Raw genomic sequence first — 16990 nt, forward strand, 5'->3', positions numbered from 1 at the left:
TTTGTTAAGAAATGAATAAAACATGCAAGACTTGCTTAAGATTAACAACGGAATTCAGAATTACTATAATTACTCTTGTTAGGTGAAGAGGATGTTTTGTGTTTTTGACTGAGGCCTGGTAATCTTTTCTGTTACAATTTGAACATAAAAAGTTAAGCATTCAATATTAGATTTCAGTAGTACATTTTTTGAGCTATAAGCCATATTAATTAATCACTGCAAAATAAACTAAATGGATAATCATTTTGTTTTAAACTTGTTATTTTTAAAGATTGCTTTGTGGAAAAGAAACATGATCCTAAATGTGTGGTGTCAAGGGAATTTGGGCCCCAGTATCAAAGAGGACCATCCGTTTCCAGCACAACCGAGGCAGAACCTTGTGCAAGCCTGTATCAGCAAACCAGTTATCCTTTTGATCCATCACTTTCTCAGGTTCTGGCCACAGATACCACAGTTGCTTTTTCTCATGATCATTTACAGACTGCTCTACGCTTACCTCCGTGCACCAATGACAACAATAATACAAGTTGTGACCAGACTCATTTCATGCAAGACGTGCAACAAATAGTCAATCCTTCAAATAATGCAATTAATAGGTTTCTGCCAAGAACAACCCAATTGCAAGAGCGTAAGAGAAAAAGAGACGAAGGCAGTACGTATTCTTTATTTGGAACAGACACAGAAGGAGAAATGATTATCGGACCAAAGCTACCAGAAATTCCCAAGGTTGACATGGAAGATGAATCTTTAAACTTTTCAGCAAACACAATTAGAAGTAAACTTAAAAAGGTATGTAATCAAACGAAGTATAGTTATCTTGATTGTGCATTGTCACTAACCATAGGATTTTAACAAAAAATCTTTTCTATTGCTATTTTATTTATTTTGACATCCATTCCATTCAATCAATCAATCAATCAATCAGGGTTGGTAAAGTGCATCTACTCACCCGCAAAGGTCTCAAGGCGGCATGGGGGAGGAGAAGGGGGCAGCTCCGTTGAGTGCTGGGGCATCCGAAGAGCCAGGTCTTGAGGTCCTCTTGAACTAGAGCAGTGTAGGGATTTGCCAGAGGTGAGGAGGAGGTCGTTCCAGGCCTTGGCTCTGAGGTAGGAGAAGGACTTTCTTCCCGTTCTGGTCTTGTAGATGCGTGGAATGGTCGCCAGAGAGAGGTCACCTGATTGGAGGGGTCTCTTGGCTGCATGGAAGGAGAGGCTGTTGTTTAGGTATGCTAGTCCGATGTCGTGTAGGGCCTTGTATGCATGAGTGTGGAGCTTGAAGGTTATTCTTCTTTCGAAGGGGAGCCAGTAACCACGGAGATTGCGGAGGTGTTGGATGATGTGGTTGTGATGGGGGATGTCTAGGATCGGTCTGGCGTTTGCGAAGTGGTTTCTTGATGATTCCAGCGTAGCGGACGTTGCGTAATCCAGTCTGCTACTGATGAGGGCGTGCATGGCGTTTTTCTGGATTCGAATGAGATCTTTCTGAACGGTTTTCAGAGTATGCTGAAGGTTTTGACGCTGGCTAAGGATACGGTGTTGATCCGGCGGTTCATGGTGAGCAATGAGTCTAGAACAGAGGTCTTCTAACTTTTTGATGCTGAGACCCCCCTTGTCAAACCTTTTTAGGCATAAGGACCCCCTTCTGACACAAATTTCTAGAACCTGGTACTCCTCATCACTGACAACCATAAACGCCCCAAATTCCCACTGCAAATAATTTTTGGGGTGGGGAAATAATATTAAACAGTGTTTAGCAAACCAAAGGTCAGTGAGCGTGGGGGTGTAGTCTACGGTGCAGCTAAAAACAAAGCGCCTCATTTATGAGGAATTGTTGTATGGCAGCGCTGCAATTCTTCTTACTGCTCGATGCCAATGTGAAAGGGCAGGTATGCACCATATTTATGAAATACAGTGTATTCTTGTCCTTTTCCCTTGCTTTGGCCCACAAATCGCTGCTTAGCACCATCATAGACAGGATTGTTCTTGTACAGGAAGGGACACCTTCCTTCACAAAAACAATCAGGAGAGGCATTTTCCTCTTACTATGTGAGCTGCAGAATGTGGCACATATGGTAAGAGGAAAACATTAGGAGAAATGAAAACATTTCTCCTTGTTTCGCTCCTGCTGGGGAGGCATCCGTTTTTGGAGCTGCGCCAGGTTCACTTGATTTTGTAAATATGTGGCAGCATCAAAATCCATGGGTGTTGTGTGGGAGCCCCACATAAAGCCCATGGAACATCTCCTTGATGCAGAGTAAGGCAATGCAGTGACTCGCGCTGCTATGTCTTACTCCATATCTATGAGGCAATGCAAAGCCATGCAGGGTGACTTTGCACCGCCTCATAGGTATGGTTGAGAAGCTTGCGCCGCCTCTTTAAAAAAAAAAAAAAAAAGGTGATGTTCTGGCGATGCAATCCTCTCAAAAATAAGCACCAAAATATTAAGTATCTTTTTTAGGTGTTTCACCATCGGGTATCTACATAGAAAATAATGACCATCTTAATGAAAAATAAATTAAAAAGTTGTTACTCAGTGGGAAATGCATTGTAGTACATTATGAAACCTCTATTAGTTATTGTATTGCAGATTTCTGTGTATAACCAGAGAGCCACAGAATTAAATCTTGATTGGTGCAGTGGAGAATAGTGACAAGTATTTTTAGTGCTACGAGGTCACAGCCTATGACAGAAAGCACTGTGAATATGCAAGTCATTATTTTAACTTGCATTACACACAGTGTAAGATAGAGTGCTGCAAAACGTGCAAATAGTTTTACAATAAAATAGGGCTTCCAAAACCTTGATTTTAGTAATATCATAGCGTATGTAATGCAATTTGTTTTTAAATAACTGTCCCTTCAACACCACTTTAGGGGTACAAAGTGCTGTGTAGATGCAGTTAAAATTTAAAAGCAAACACTTCACAGCCCAGTTGTTAACTCTTTGCTCTACCACAAAAAAATCTTTGTCATAACAAAGCTTGGAGTGATTTCAACAATTAAAGCCAAAATGGGCTCCCAATCACCTGTTACACTAGAGATTAACTGATAGGCACATATGCATTTCATTCAGGTAAGCAGGCACCCTGGCAAGAAAGCTTTTCACAGCACTAGAGACTCAACTGATAAGTATCTAAATTCGACGTCTCAGGACAGCTGTCTTTTTCCAAAACAAAGCAAACCTTTTGGATTGCATGCACAAGTGAAGCTGGGGAATGCGGGACCCCCATCCCAGGACTCCACAGACCCCCTAGGGGTCGCGCCCCACAGGTTGAAGACCTCTGGTCCAGAATGATGCAGAGGTTGCGTGCATGGTCCATCGTGGTGGGGAGATTTCCGAGGCGGGGGGCCACCTGGTGTTGTCCCATGCGGAAGGGGTGGAGCCAAGGAGGAGGGCTTCTGTTTTCTCTGAGTTGAGTTTCAGGCAGTTCTTTGTTCAGGTGGCATCAGCTTTCATCCCTTCTTGGAATTTGTGTCTGGTGATGTTGGGTTCTTCAGTGAGTGAGCGGATGAGCTGGGTGTCGTAGGTGTAGGAGACTATGTTGAGCCCGTGGTTTCTGACAATGGTTGCGAGGGGGCCACATACATGTTAAAGAGGGTGGGGCTGAAGGAGGATCCCTGGGGCACTCCACATCTGGTCTCTGTTGGTTCCGAGAGGTAGGGCGAGAGTCTGACTCGCTGAGTTTTGCCTGTGAGAAATGAGCATATCCAGTCAAGGGCTTTTCCGCAGATGCCGGCATCGTGGAATCTGGTGGCTAGTGTGCGGTGGGAGACGATGTCAAAGGCAGCTGAGAGGTCCAGGAGGATGAGGGCGGCTGTTAGGCCCTGGTTGAGGAGGGAGCGGATGTCGTCGTCGTCGGTGGTGGCGAGTAGGGCGGTCTTGGTGCTGTGGTTGCTGTGGAATCCAGATTTTGGAGATGCCTAGGATGTTGTTGGCTTAGATGAAGTTTTCTAATTGGGTGTTAGCGGCCTTTTCAATGACCTTGGCTGCGAATGGAAGGAGGAAGATGGGCCTGAAGTGCTTGAGGTCCGTCGGGTCAGCGGATGGTTTCTTCAGGAGAGGTTGACTTCGGCATGCTTCCAGTCGTTGAGGGAATGAGGAGGTTCTGAGGGAGCAGTTGATTGTCTGGCTTGCTTTGGGTGCGATGGCGTGGCGGTTCTGTGGAAGATGTGGAGTGGGCAGGGGCCTGAGGGTGCTCCGGAGTGGATGCTCTCCATGGTCTTTATGGTGTCTTCTGTCATCAGCGGGCTCCAGGTGAGCAGGGTCCGTTGGGTGGTATCGCTGAGGGTGGGAGCTGGAGCAGTGTGGAGATCTTGGTTGTCGAAGTTGTCGTAGATCATCTTAATCTTGAGGTGAAAAAAGGTGCTGAGTCTGTCGCATCCAAGGGAGGGTGGGACATCTGTTTTCTCAGTGGCGCTTAACAAAGATAGTCCTTCTGATCCTTAGACAAGAGAGTCCAGGTGGCGGTCAAGACAATGTTTTCTGTTGTCTTTAAACTTCATGCATTTCTTTTTGCTGCAGATAATGCTCAGTCATTGCTTAGTAACCTTTAGGACATTTACGTTTTCCAACAAGGTGCTAATTGTTTCCGGCTGTTGGGTGATGTGAAATAGTAGTTGCAATTCCTTTTTGACCTTATCATTGATGGAATTTGTCTTCTTTAGTAGCATCTTCTTCTGCCAGCTAAGTGGGCAGGTTTCACTGTAAAGAAAATGGTTCCTCTTCATCCTGATTTTTTGAGGCATGATTATACTTGGCTCTGCCAGATGTCGGTAGGGATCTGCTGCATTTTTCCTTAGACCATTCGAAGACCATGGTCTCAGATTGATATTGATGGGACTCCTAAGAGGTTACTCTATTGAGCAACCATGCCCTTGGTCAGTGTCTTTCAAAGTCAAAGTCAAAAAGCTTTATTTCGATAAAAATTCGTTATCATAAAAGCGAGACAATAATAATAATTTTTACAATTTGCATTATTACATTTTCATAAAAGAAGAAGAATTCTATATTCCTGGCCCGATTAAGAGAAAAGGGTTTGCTCAGTAACACATAGCCAGTTAATAACAAGAATTTAAGACATTAGTAGAATAAATATTCTTTAAAAAGAATTAAACAGAGTGTTTTAGCTTTCTGGCTCGAATAGCCCAAGCCCAGAATAAAAATTTGGCTAGGGCACACACATAGGGTACATAGCTATCCGAAACAAGTATCCTAATTGCCACAACATGACTCCTGGTTCCCAGCTGACGGCATAGGTTCTTCAACCACACCCTTCTTGGATTAGCGTATTCCTTACAGACAAATAAGAAATGGGCTAATGTCTCTGGATGAGCTAGGCATGATGGACATAAATCAGTTTTGCCCATACAAGATTTCCATGTTTTGGTAAAGGTATTCAGTGGCAAAGTACCCGTTCTAAATCTAAAATACAGAGACCGGGCAAAAGGTTTCCCGATTATGTCCAAGTAGGGTTCTCGCCTGGGACAATCTTTAAACATCAAAAAATCCTCTGTAAGCCTACCAAGGGACGTGCTGGAGTGTCTTTGGGAGCAAATCCAATCCCAATAGAGCTTTTTGAGTGTTTGTTTTGGGGGTGAGCTTCTGCTTAGCCAAGAATCAAGTAGGCCCAAGTTGGACAATAGAATTTTCATATCTTTTAACCATTTGATTCTGGCCCAGTTTGGTGATGCCATTATTTCTTCAAGACCTCTGGCGTAGCCACTAAGTTCTTCTACCCGCCAAATACGGGCCCACAACAGAAGAGGGCGGAATTTCGCAATTTCGCCGATCTGGGTGCAGCCAAGGTCCATAAATAAAGGTAAAAGTGGGGTACTTTGGGGAAGGGACATTATTTGTCTACAGAAATTATTCTCAGATCTTTGCAGAGCTTCAGTAGATGCAGAGCCCCAGAGTTCAGCTCCATAAAGGGCAGAGCTGACACCTTTGGCAGCGTAGATCTCGAGGACTGTTCCTATTGGTTTGAATGAACTGGAACGTTGCTCCCTCAAGAGGGCACCTGTGATCCTTTTATGGCTCAGCAACATCTTGTCTAGATGGGGCGTCCAATCCATTTTGTCTGAAAGGCGTATCCCTAGGTAATCAAATACCTTTACCCTTTCCAAGGGCTCAGTATTTAGGATAGGGGGACGCACCTGTTGTTTAGGGGGATTGAGGACCAGGTACTTTGTTTTATTGGTATTAATTACCAGGCCCCGATCAGTACAAAAGGATTGGAAATTGTCCAGGAGTTTCTGTAGTCCCATAGGAGTTTTGGAGATTAAGAGCGTATCATCCGCGAAGAGGAGGGTCGGTATGCGTTCACCAGCCAGGGATGGTTCGTCAGATGGAAATTTAAGTAGATGCTCAACCACTCCATTGATATACAAAGAAAAAAGGGTGGGAGCCAGAACACATCCCTGGCGGACCCCTCTTTCGACCGGAATGCAGCCCGTTTTCTCCCCTCCAGAACCCCACCTAATTTGGGCAAAGCTGTCCTGATGGAGCCTGACCAGTAAGGATAATAAATACTGTGGCAGCCCCATGTTAGCCAGAACCTTCCATAATGAGTCCCTAGGGACAAGGTCAAAGGCAGTCTTTAAATCGATAAATGCGAGATAAAGACTGCCCTTGCAATATATCATCATAAGCCTAAATGCTTGCTCTATCGTTCCAGTACCTACTCTAAAACCGGCCTGGAAGTCTGTAAGAATTTTGTTTTCTTCTACCCAGTTGAGTATCCTGAGTAAAAGAACTTTACCGACAACTTTTTGACTGACATCTAGCAAGCTAATCGGCCTATAGTTGGATGGATCATCCCTTGGGCCTTTCTTGTGAATGGGGACCACCTCCGCCCCCTTCCATGATGAAGGAATGGGGGCGCCCCTACAAATAGCAACAAGGAGGGAATGGATAAGTTTGCCCCATTTAACACTATCAGATTTTAGCAGGTCCCCGGGAATACCATCTGGTCCAGCAGCTTTTTGTGGAATGATAGAGTTTATAGCATATTCCACTTCCTTTAACGTAAAGTCAAGGTCGCTAGAGAGAGGCATATAGTTAATATGAGGAGAGGATTGAACAAACCCTCTCTCATTGGGACCATTGTGACAGGAATAAAGTTTGGAGAAATGGGCCTCCCATACCTGTCCCGAAATGTTGCAAGTTATAAGGTCACTGTCTGGTCTATTTCGTGCCCTTATAGTGTCCCAGAAACATTTGGAATCTTTTTTCATACTTGCTTCCTTGAGGATTAGCCAGTAGGCATCATCCCACTCCCTTTTGGCTAGCTGGAGGGCCTTTTTATGTTCTCTTCTGGCAGTTTGAATTAATGTGGGGGACTTCCCTTTGACTGCCTCTATTAGGCGGGATTTGGCCTTTCTGCATGTAGCCGAATACCAATCGTGCTTGCCTTTGGGTTTAGATAGAAGTTTCTGCTTCCCTGGAGACAATTGTACCCAAAAGAGGTCCCCTATGGTTTTTATGGCAGCTTCAAAAATAGTAGTGGCCTTAACTGCAGATTTAATTAAATCAATAGAGACAATTTCGGCTTGAGTGCCTTTGACCACTTCATCTATGGTGGATAATTTGTCGGTATTACACATAATCTTGCTCCACTTTAGTCGCCTGCCACAAGAGGAAACAGTAATCCCCTGTGGGCAGCTTAGTGGGACTGGCAACGTTTTGGTGGGCCAAGGGTTTTTTAAGGATAAGGAGAGTGAATTATGGTCGCTCTCTATGGTAGTAATAACAACCATGTCGATAACAAAACTCCAGAGACCCCTGTCCAACAGGATGTAGTCAATCCGTGTAGAGTGACCAACTCTATTGAATGTGGGAGCACCCAGCAGATCAGATCGAGTACGGCCATTGGCTGCTCTTAAACCAAACTCTAGTGTGAGTGCATTTAAATGGATTGCACTGCGAGTCCAGCGCTTGATGGATGGGATAGAGAGGGTGGGGATACCCCATCTACCATCCTCTTCTCCCAAGTCAGGTATTCCTTCTAGGGGGAGTGGCTCGTATGTGCAGTTGAAGTCCCCTGCTACTAAAATATGACCAAGTCCACTCTGCTCCCCTAGTTGGGCCTCAAGCTCCATTATTGTAGGTGAAATACGCCCATTTGTTGTTCCTCTGATGTAAACATTATAGAGGTCAACAATTATTCCTCCCTGTAAGCCCAGTAGGGAAATACCAAGGATATCAGGTGTTCCTGCCTTCTTCATAGTTAACCTGCAGTTGAGCAGGATGCTTATCCAAATAATAAGCCCCCCCGATGGCCGCCCCTTCCCTGCCTTGGGTTTCACTGCAGGTGTAAAAAAAGTAACAAACCCAACCCGGTGCAGTGGTTCAGTAGCCCATGTCTCTTGGAATATACACATTTTATGAGCATCAACCAGGGCATTCCACTCCGGGAGACCTAATTTCCTAGAGATCCCAGCAAGATTCCAGCTAAGAATTTTTAACTCGCCATATGGTGGGTCACCTTCTGGGATCGCAGCAATTTGGGGGTTAGATGAATCTACACTGCCCCTAATTGATGTAGGTGGTGACACCTCTGAGTATATGAGGGGAGATGTATCCAATACTACATCCTTCGTAGTGTTATTACTGTGAGGGAAATTAGTATCTAGGCCTCCCTTGAGGGTAAGTCAATCAACCTCATCTAGTACACAGTACCTATTTGGATGGGCAAACTGTGAATAAGAGGGGTTAGAGGACGAAAACGGGTCCTGCCATGGCTGCTGCCATTGATTGTTGGCTGAGAGTGATGGCTGAGGGAGTTGTTGCCACTGCTGGGCAGGTTGAAAAAAGGGTGGTAAGGGATGAAAAGGTTGTTGCCACTGGAGGCCAGCATGGTGCGGAAACAAAGATGGAAAATTAGGCGGCTGCTGCCAGTGGTTAGGGGCATATTGTGAGGGATGTGCAGGCCCTTGATTGCTTGGAATAATTGGCCGTTGGAAGTTGGATCTTGACAAGTTGGGGAGGAAGTAAGACAAGGGGAGTGGTTTGATTTGGGTGGCAGGGCCACTGTTAGGTGAATTACAGATGAAACTCGCTGCCCCTACATCCCTAAAATTAACAGTAATTACATCCCCTGATATTGTTTTCTTACTCCTACCCACCCAGTCCCCTCTACGCACAGCAAGGATTTCCCCGCTCATGCTATTGGGTAGGGGTCTGTGTAGTTGGAGCCACTGGGCACATTTGTTTCTTAACTCTACATAAGTTTCTTTTGCTCCTTCCTTCAGTGGGGGAACAGCAGTCAACACAACCACAAAAGGAGAAACTTCTGGTGGCAGGCTAATGGATTTGTAGCGAGCCTGCTTAGGCTTAGGGGCTTCAAAGTTATTTGTAGAGTGAGAAACTGGGGTGTTCGTGGATTTTCCTTTAGGGTCCTTCGCTTGGGAGGTGGTAGATTTAGTACCGGCGGCTGGTTGTTGCAAGGACGAGGCATCACTCACCGCTTTTGGGGTAGGGATAAGTGGGGGTTGAACAAAATTGTTTCCTGGATTGGGCAAGTGTGATGCAAGTGGTTCCTTGGTAGATGGGGGTATTTTCGCCTTATCGGTTGTATTCTTGGTGGCCTTAGCTGGAGATTGAGGATTAGGGGGTGGTTCTCTATGCCCTTGCTGCTGGACAGACCCAGGCTCGTTGATCTTGTTGGGCCATTTTGTATTAATAAGCGACGTTAGTCTGTCGAGTTTAGAAATCAAGGGTTTTATTTGGGCTGCTATTGTGGCCTCAAGATCCTGCTTGAGGTCTGTGACCATATTTTCGACCCAACAAGGAATACCAGACGCTAAGTGTGGAGTAGGTGATACCAGATTGTGGTTCCTGGCTTTAGCTTTAGGCTTCTCCTTGGGTTTAGACTTGGGCACTGCATTTATAGGCATAGTAATAACCTTACCCCCGGAGTCACTAGGCACGAAAGGGGTCGACTTAGCAGTCAGCCCATCCAGGCCCGGCTCCGTCTCTCTAGGTGTCTGGCAGGCTTCTAGATCTGGGGTCGCCTCCAGATCCACAAAGGACGGATCCGAGTCTGAACGAGTAACTGACAAGTCAACAGCGCTCGGTACTGTAGCAGTGCCTATGGTAGATGAGGGCAAGGGCAAGGAGCGATTGTTCAAGGCTCGCTGAGAAGGTGAGTTTGCATTTGCAATGGAGCCCAGAGAGGAGCGCTTGGCATTCATAAGGTCCAAGGAAACTCTTTTCTCCAGCAGTACAATGCTCTTGTCAATTGTCTCGTTTACCCGTGAGATGAAGAGGTCAATGGGACCAGTCACTTGTGCTACCTCTGTAGCTTTTTTAGTACAGCTTCTAGTTTTGTGTCGCATAATTGATGTTGGTAGGACGGTATCAGGTGTTAAATAGATATAGCCTCAAAAAAGGAATAAGCGAGAAATCGGCCTACCAGAATGGTGGTTTCAGGGCGATGTAACAGGGGTTCAGGGCCTGGCCGTCCTCTGCCGTCCTTGAACGGCCTTAAACGGCCCGGTCTTTGCCCGGTCTTCGCCCCGGCCGTTGCCCCGCGCGCGTCCCGCGTGCGCGTTGCTCTAAGCGATATTATAGGAAGAGCAAGTGAAGGGGGCGGGAAGAGGACCAGCTGCGGCCGATCAGCGCCGCGCTGCACGCTGGTCCTCGCAGTCCCGCCTCAAGCAGTAGGGTTGGTGGCAACTCGCTGGTATCGCGTTGGTGCTCCTATGCACTAACAGGTATCCTGGGGCAAATCAAGCAGCAAAAGTCTTTGCCTTCGAGCGGCACCCGCGAAGCGGGGGCCGCGAGGCGTGGCGCTGGAAACAAGCTGGAAACAAGCAGGAGAAGGCTTAAAGGCAGGCAGCACTCTCAGCGTTCCAGAGGCAAAACTCAGTGTCTTTCAGCGTACTCCTCTTTCACAACAACTCAAAGAATGTGTGGATCTTTTTGCAAGCTTCAAGAAATCGAGAATGTTCCCTTTAGAGAGTTAATTGGCTAATATCCCATCTGCTTTTTTGTGTGACAAACCTTCAAGGTTTACAGAACTGTACTGATCAATGATCCATCAATAATTGTGTGCTTATCAGCACATTCAAGATGGTAATATTGTAGTTGACTCTGCTGCTCATCTAGTCTTGCAGTTTTCTGACGGAATTGCATCTGATGAACGCATTGTTGCACATTCCAATTTTGTCAACCTACCGTCTTTTGCCAAGGCTCGCAGTGCTTGCTTTCGTCCTTGTGTCCATTTCATACGGATCGGATTCACAAGGGTAATAGCACCAGTGATGGCATGTTTCACAAACTGGGTTTGTAGGTGTATTGTACAATTGCCTTCTAATTTATTTTTCTTATTCCAAGGAGCAAACCAATGATCTGTTGGTGTGCTCCTCTTTAGAAAGCTGTAACCTCCTCATGACCAAAACAAATTCTTCCTGGAGACTTCTTAAGAGCTACTATTCACTGGAGCACATTTTCAGACATGGATAGGTATATATTTCCACGCATCAGGCCATCATGTCTTTAGCAGTAATTGGTGGCTCTTTTGGATAACAAACAGACTTGATAATGTGAGTGGCTTTTTCTCTAGGGGTTCATGGTGGCCCAACCGTAGTTTATTGTATAAGCAGAAACTGGCTTGGTGTTTGGATAGTCACTATCTGATAGTAAGGACTAATTTGGCTTTGGCCACAGATTGGTTCTGATAACTGATGGCAGTTACTTGGGTTAGGGGCAACTTTGATGGGACAGGGTTTCAGAATAGTTGAATTACATGGAAGGTATTATGGTTCTCCAATTGGCTGAAGCTGTAGGCAATCCACAAGGTTTTCCTGTTCAGTGAAAGGGTACTGGTAGACAACATTTCTGAGATCCAGGTGAACTGGCAGCAGAGGGACGTGTTTCCATCACTGAACATAATTGCCTTCAAGATGTTGGCGAAGTGCCACCTATATACTCTGATTGCTACCTATCTAAGGAAGGATACTATGAGTGTGGCTCTGTTGAATTGTGTTCTCTGATTTTAGTCTACTTCTGGTTGGAACATATATTCTCCAGTATTGGATCTTTCATAGATTTCACATGCTTGAATCATTCCCTATCATCGAAGTAGGAGTCCCACAGTACATATAAAGCAGTAAGTAAAACTTTTTAAATTTCAGTTAATTGAAAAGACATTCACTTTAATAGCTTGTCAGAGTAATTAGAAATGGCCCAAAGTCCAACCAGTCAGGCGACAGCATCCTTTGGAATCCTCACCACAGAGGCAACAGACTCTCATATTTTCTACTGCACGTCTTGTAATGGGAGTCTCCTTGAGCTCTGCTCAGTATTTCTAATTTCTGGCCTTCTGACCGAATTTTCTTCTCAGAAAATGTGCTTTTGCTTTTCCCAATCAGCTTCTCATCACTGGGACAACATGTCTACAGCTAAGAGAATGTTATTTCGGCATTGCGATTCCTGTGGTAAAAGGAGGCTTCATTCTTATCACCCTCATAAGAAATGCATTTACTACCTTCACCCTGACCATCAAGTAAGAATCTGTAAAATGTGCCACACATTTTCACAAAAAACCTCGAAGGATGGCTAGAAGACTTCTGCGGCTAAGGAAGCTAAAGACCAGAGAATGCTGTCTATCCAATGAGGACAGTGATACTACTCTGAAAACCGTGTCCTCAAAAAAGAGAGAAAAATCTGTGGAGCTTCTGTCTTCAAAGGCAAGTAAGGCAGCGAAAAAACAACACCTCTCTTCTTCTTCTAAGGCAGAGGACCAGCCTTCAATTTCAAAGAAGGTACTTACCTTAAAAAGCGCCATTCTCAGCATTCTACGCCTTATGCCTTCACTGCTATTATTAAAACATTGTCTAAATCTCTTCCTGAGTCAAAGATGACAATTGTCTCTCCTGAGAAGGTGAACATTTCTTTCTTGTCGTCAAAGTCATCATTGACCCCGCCTCCCCCCCCACCCCCCCTCCCCCCGCCCACCCGGCGGTAGTCCTCATCGTCACTTTAACCACAATGATATCAAACGTCTCTTCACCACCATCCAAACTAGTGAGGTCATCGTCAAAACAACAACTGTCAACTATCGTATCGGTCAAGGTAAAGCCTTCCGTATCGATGACGGTGCTCCTTCAAAAGTGGTCGACAAAGATCTCCAAACAAGGTCTATCGGTGCACTCCTCATTGTCAGCATCGTCAACAGCACATCTCTTGTTGTTGGAGCCATCCACAACTCAGCTACCCACCGTCGGTGGCACCTCCTTTGAAGGCGCCAAGATCGACATCGTCAGCATTAAGGACGAACCCACAAAAGGCAACACCACCGTCAACAGCGCAAATGTCATTGAGGTCCAAGCCGACGACGCACCCTCCATAGATGGTTCCACCGTTGACGACACATCCGTCAAAGTTAGCCCTATAGCAGTTTACAGATCCATCAATGAGGACATTATCTTCACCGATGAAGGAATTTCAGAAGACGACAGAAATTTATTTATTTTCTCCTTTATTACAAGAAAATTCAATTCTTCTCCGGAGACGCTGAGACTTGCACAAACTTCACCCAGCAAAGTGTTGCCTGATCCTCCAGAGGACCTATTTGATTATGAGGACAATATTGAGGAATATTTAGAGGATGGAGGAATGTTTGGAGTGGCACACAGTCCTTTGGATCCTCATCTTAAATGACAAGAGGATAACGATGATCACCATTATTACCCTCAACAGGATACACCCCATCAGTTTATGCAACAACAGGAACCTGCAATTCAAGTGCCTGCATTATTAGTCTCCAACTTCCAATATACGTTGCAGTACTATTACCAGATTACAGACTTGAATCTTAGTTATATATATTAGTCTGTTCAATCAAAATTGGTATCTGATCTTAATTAAATTATCTGTCTACCAATTGGACAAGAAAATCATTTGAGTAGAACAAACAAAAAAATAAAGAAACACGGGAAATCTTATTTATCAAAAAATATTTATTTTATATATATTTATCATGAGTTCATAGGGCACATTTCAACAATCAAAGCTGATTATAATGCTTTCAAATGAAAAAGAAATTTCTGATTTATTCCTATAATTCATCTGAACAAAAAGTCCAATCCAATAAATCAAAACAGCAAATGACTTAAATTAAAGGTCACTTGCATAGTTAATAATAAATGGAAAAATGGACTCCGTAGACGACGTTTCGGTCTTTTGTTGTATTACTCCTTAAGACCTTCTTCAGGACAACCAACCTGAGCAAACCATGGAAATGGATACAGCCAGATCCCTAGGCACCATGCAGTTTAGAAAGCAGCCCTTTCTAACTTTCTTCACCAATGGTCCGAAATCAGTTCAGACAGATGGGTTTTCGATATAATCACCAAATGTAATACCCTTGAGTTTCAACAAACCTTACCAAACCTACCACCTTGAGGACCACCTCCTTCACATTTACAGGAGCTATTGTCTCGGATCGACATCCCGATTCGCAAGGGGGCATTCAAAGATGTACCATAGTCTCAGACGGGAATCTGTTTCTATACACGATTCTTTCTAATCTGGAAGAAAGGAGAGTGGCACTCCATTTTGGACCTTCATCACCTCAAAAATTTCCTAAAGAAGCAATCATTTTGTACGATATCTCTTCACGATGTGCTACACCTCTTAATCAAGGAGATCACAGGACAACCTTGGATCTCCAAGACGCCTATTTCCATATGCCCATACACCCCAAACACAGAAAATTCTTACACTTCAGGGTGACCAGTACGCACTATCAATTCAAGGTCCTACCTTTCAGCCTAAGATCAGCGCCTCGAGTTTTCACTAAGATATTAGTTCCTTTTTTTTTTTTTCCACAGTAACTCAATAAACCATTACATACAGTAGTAAATCATAATCATTTCACTCAGACACATAATCGGAGAGCATCCCCCAAATACCCAAACCAATATTACGTTTCTTGATCCCTTTAACCGAATACATACTAAACTCCTAAGAAAATAAATTAAACATCTTAGCCCTCCATCGCTCAAAAGGCAGAGGTTCGACCTGTAGCCACTCGGCTGCGATACATAGTCGAGCAACAGTCATTGCAATAAACAGAACATTTCTGTTTATATAAGAGAGTACCCTTGCTGAATTCCGGACCAATACCCAAAAGCATCATTACGGGTGTTATAACAATGGGAATCTTTAGTACGCTTGACAAAAGATGCTCAATGCATTGAATATATTCTGCCAAACAAACACATTGAAAAAAAAACTTGGGGAGGGGGGGTTGTGAGGGTTGGGCAGCTTTGGTGGGGGAGCGGGGACTGGGGGGCACTGAGGTGGGGGAAAAGGGTTAAAAAATCACAGTAACTCAAGTAACTCAAGGACAAAATAAAACTAAATTTATCTGGCTGGGTCTTCAAATAAAATGTGACAAAGCTCGAAGTAAGTTGATGGTGTTAGAAAATTCTTTATTAGGTGGCTAAGGGGATTAGGATCTGTTCATTAAATGTAAGCGGTTTAAACAATTGGCATAAAAAAAATAGAATTTCTGCAGAGTTGCGTAGTATGTCTGCAGATTTGGTCTGTCTCCAAGAGACACATATTGCCTGGGCGCAGCGTCCAATTTTAGAAACACTGGGGTTTTCTGTAATGGTGGCATCCCAGCAATCATCAATGATCAGGGGGGTAGCGATTCTGGCCAAACCCAATGTTGTTAGTGTGGGTAGAAGTCTAGTTGATAAAGCAGGGAGGTGGGCTATCGCGGAGTGTTCGATAGGCGAGAGTAAATACACTTTGTGTACAATATATGGCTCAAATTTGGATGATGCTACCACATTAATAGAACTTAACAATGAACTAGCTACCTGGGGGACACCTCTCATAGTTTGTGGAGACCTTAACATATCTTTATCCCTCGATGCATTGAAGATGGTGCCCCGACATTATAAAGGGCGCAAACCAAAATTGTTTAAAGCATTATATAACCTGGTAACAGATTATGCACTAGTGGATGCTTGGGGTCATTTAAATATCGTGGATCCGGGATATACATATTACTCTTTCCCGCATAAAAAGTTTGTACGCTTAGATTATTTCTTGTCGGCCTCACTAATTAATATGGCGTCAATGCAAATTATCATAAACAACGAGAAGTACCAGGCTGTTCCTAATGGGGGATTGGTGTTAGTGACATACGTACGTCGTGCAACTACGCATGGGTATCCAATATGTTGGATATAATGGCCTCACACACCCTTGCAGGTGTCATGCTTCATCATCGGCAGTGCTCCTCGTTGGGTCGGCAGTGCAATACCCAATGGGCAACACCTCAAAGAGGGGCTCTTTGGCGGAGATCTTTTATCCAACTGCCGTATGGGTGAAGTGTGGGTATGGGGCCAGTGCTATGTAGACGTAGTGATGGTTAAAATTGGGGCAAAGGGTACCAGGATCAGATTTATTCTAGCGGTACCTCACTCCAAATTCAAAAGGATATAGAACAGACTCGGAGGGAATTAATGTACCCTGGTGCGAGTCTAGACTAGTGGTAGAATCAATAGGTCGACATGTTTCTCGCTGTTTGTCCACTGACTAGCGATTCTTCAGGACCAATATCAACAAAAAGTTTGAAGTTAATAAAACTATCTACAAAGTGTCTTAACCTTTCTATAGAAATCTAATTCCATTACATCTAAAGGGTAAAGTATACCTGTGTTGTGCTGTATTTGCCTGGAATTGGGAGACAAACGAAAGCAATTCACGACCTGTCACGTTCCACGTAAAAATTACATATAGCACCAAACAAACACTTTGTGTGGCATGCCAATGGAGGTGTCGATGACATGCGGTAAAACCAAGTGGTATTTATCCAGGGTGAGCATAGTGAGTGGCATGCTCATGTGGGGAGAACCCCAAATTTAAAAACACTTATCAACAGCAGTTTTCTCATTACATATGCAATAGTAGGGCACTCACTTATCTGTGTAAAGGTGAGCTACAGCAACAGCACCCGGCGGGTAGAGCTA

General features: G+C 44.3%; 1 protein-coding gene across 2 annotated transcripts in view; it reads left to right on the forward strand.

The window, feature by feature from the left end:
- Window positions 1-16990, forward strand: part of RBM48 (RNA binding motif protein 48) — a 98385-nt gene that overhangs the window by 35260 nt on the left and 46135 nt on the right. For both annotated transcript variants that reach the window (XM_078663651.1, XM_078663650.1), the window contains exon 4: window positions 272-789. In XM_078663651.1, the coding sequence (XP_078519777.1) occupies window positions 272-789 (518 nt within the window). The remainder of the gene's footprint in view (window positions 1-271; window positions 790-16990) is intronic.

The sequence above is a fragment of the Lissotriton helveticus genome, chromosome 10 (genome assembly GCF_964261635.1).
Source record: "Lissotriton helveticus chromosome 10, aLisHel1.1, whole genome shotgun sequence".
NCBI classification, from domain to species: Eukaryota; Metazoa; Chordata; class Amphibia; order Caudata; family Salamandridae; genus Lissotriton; species Lissotriton helveticus.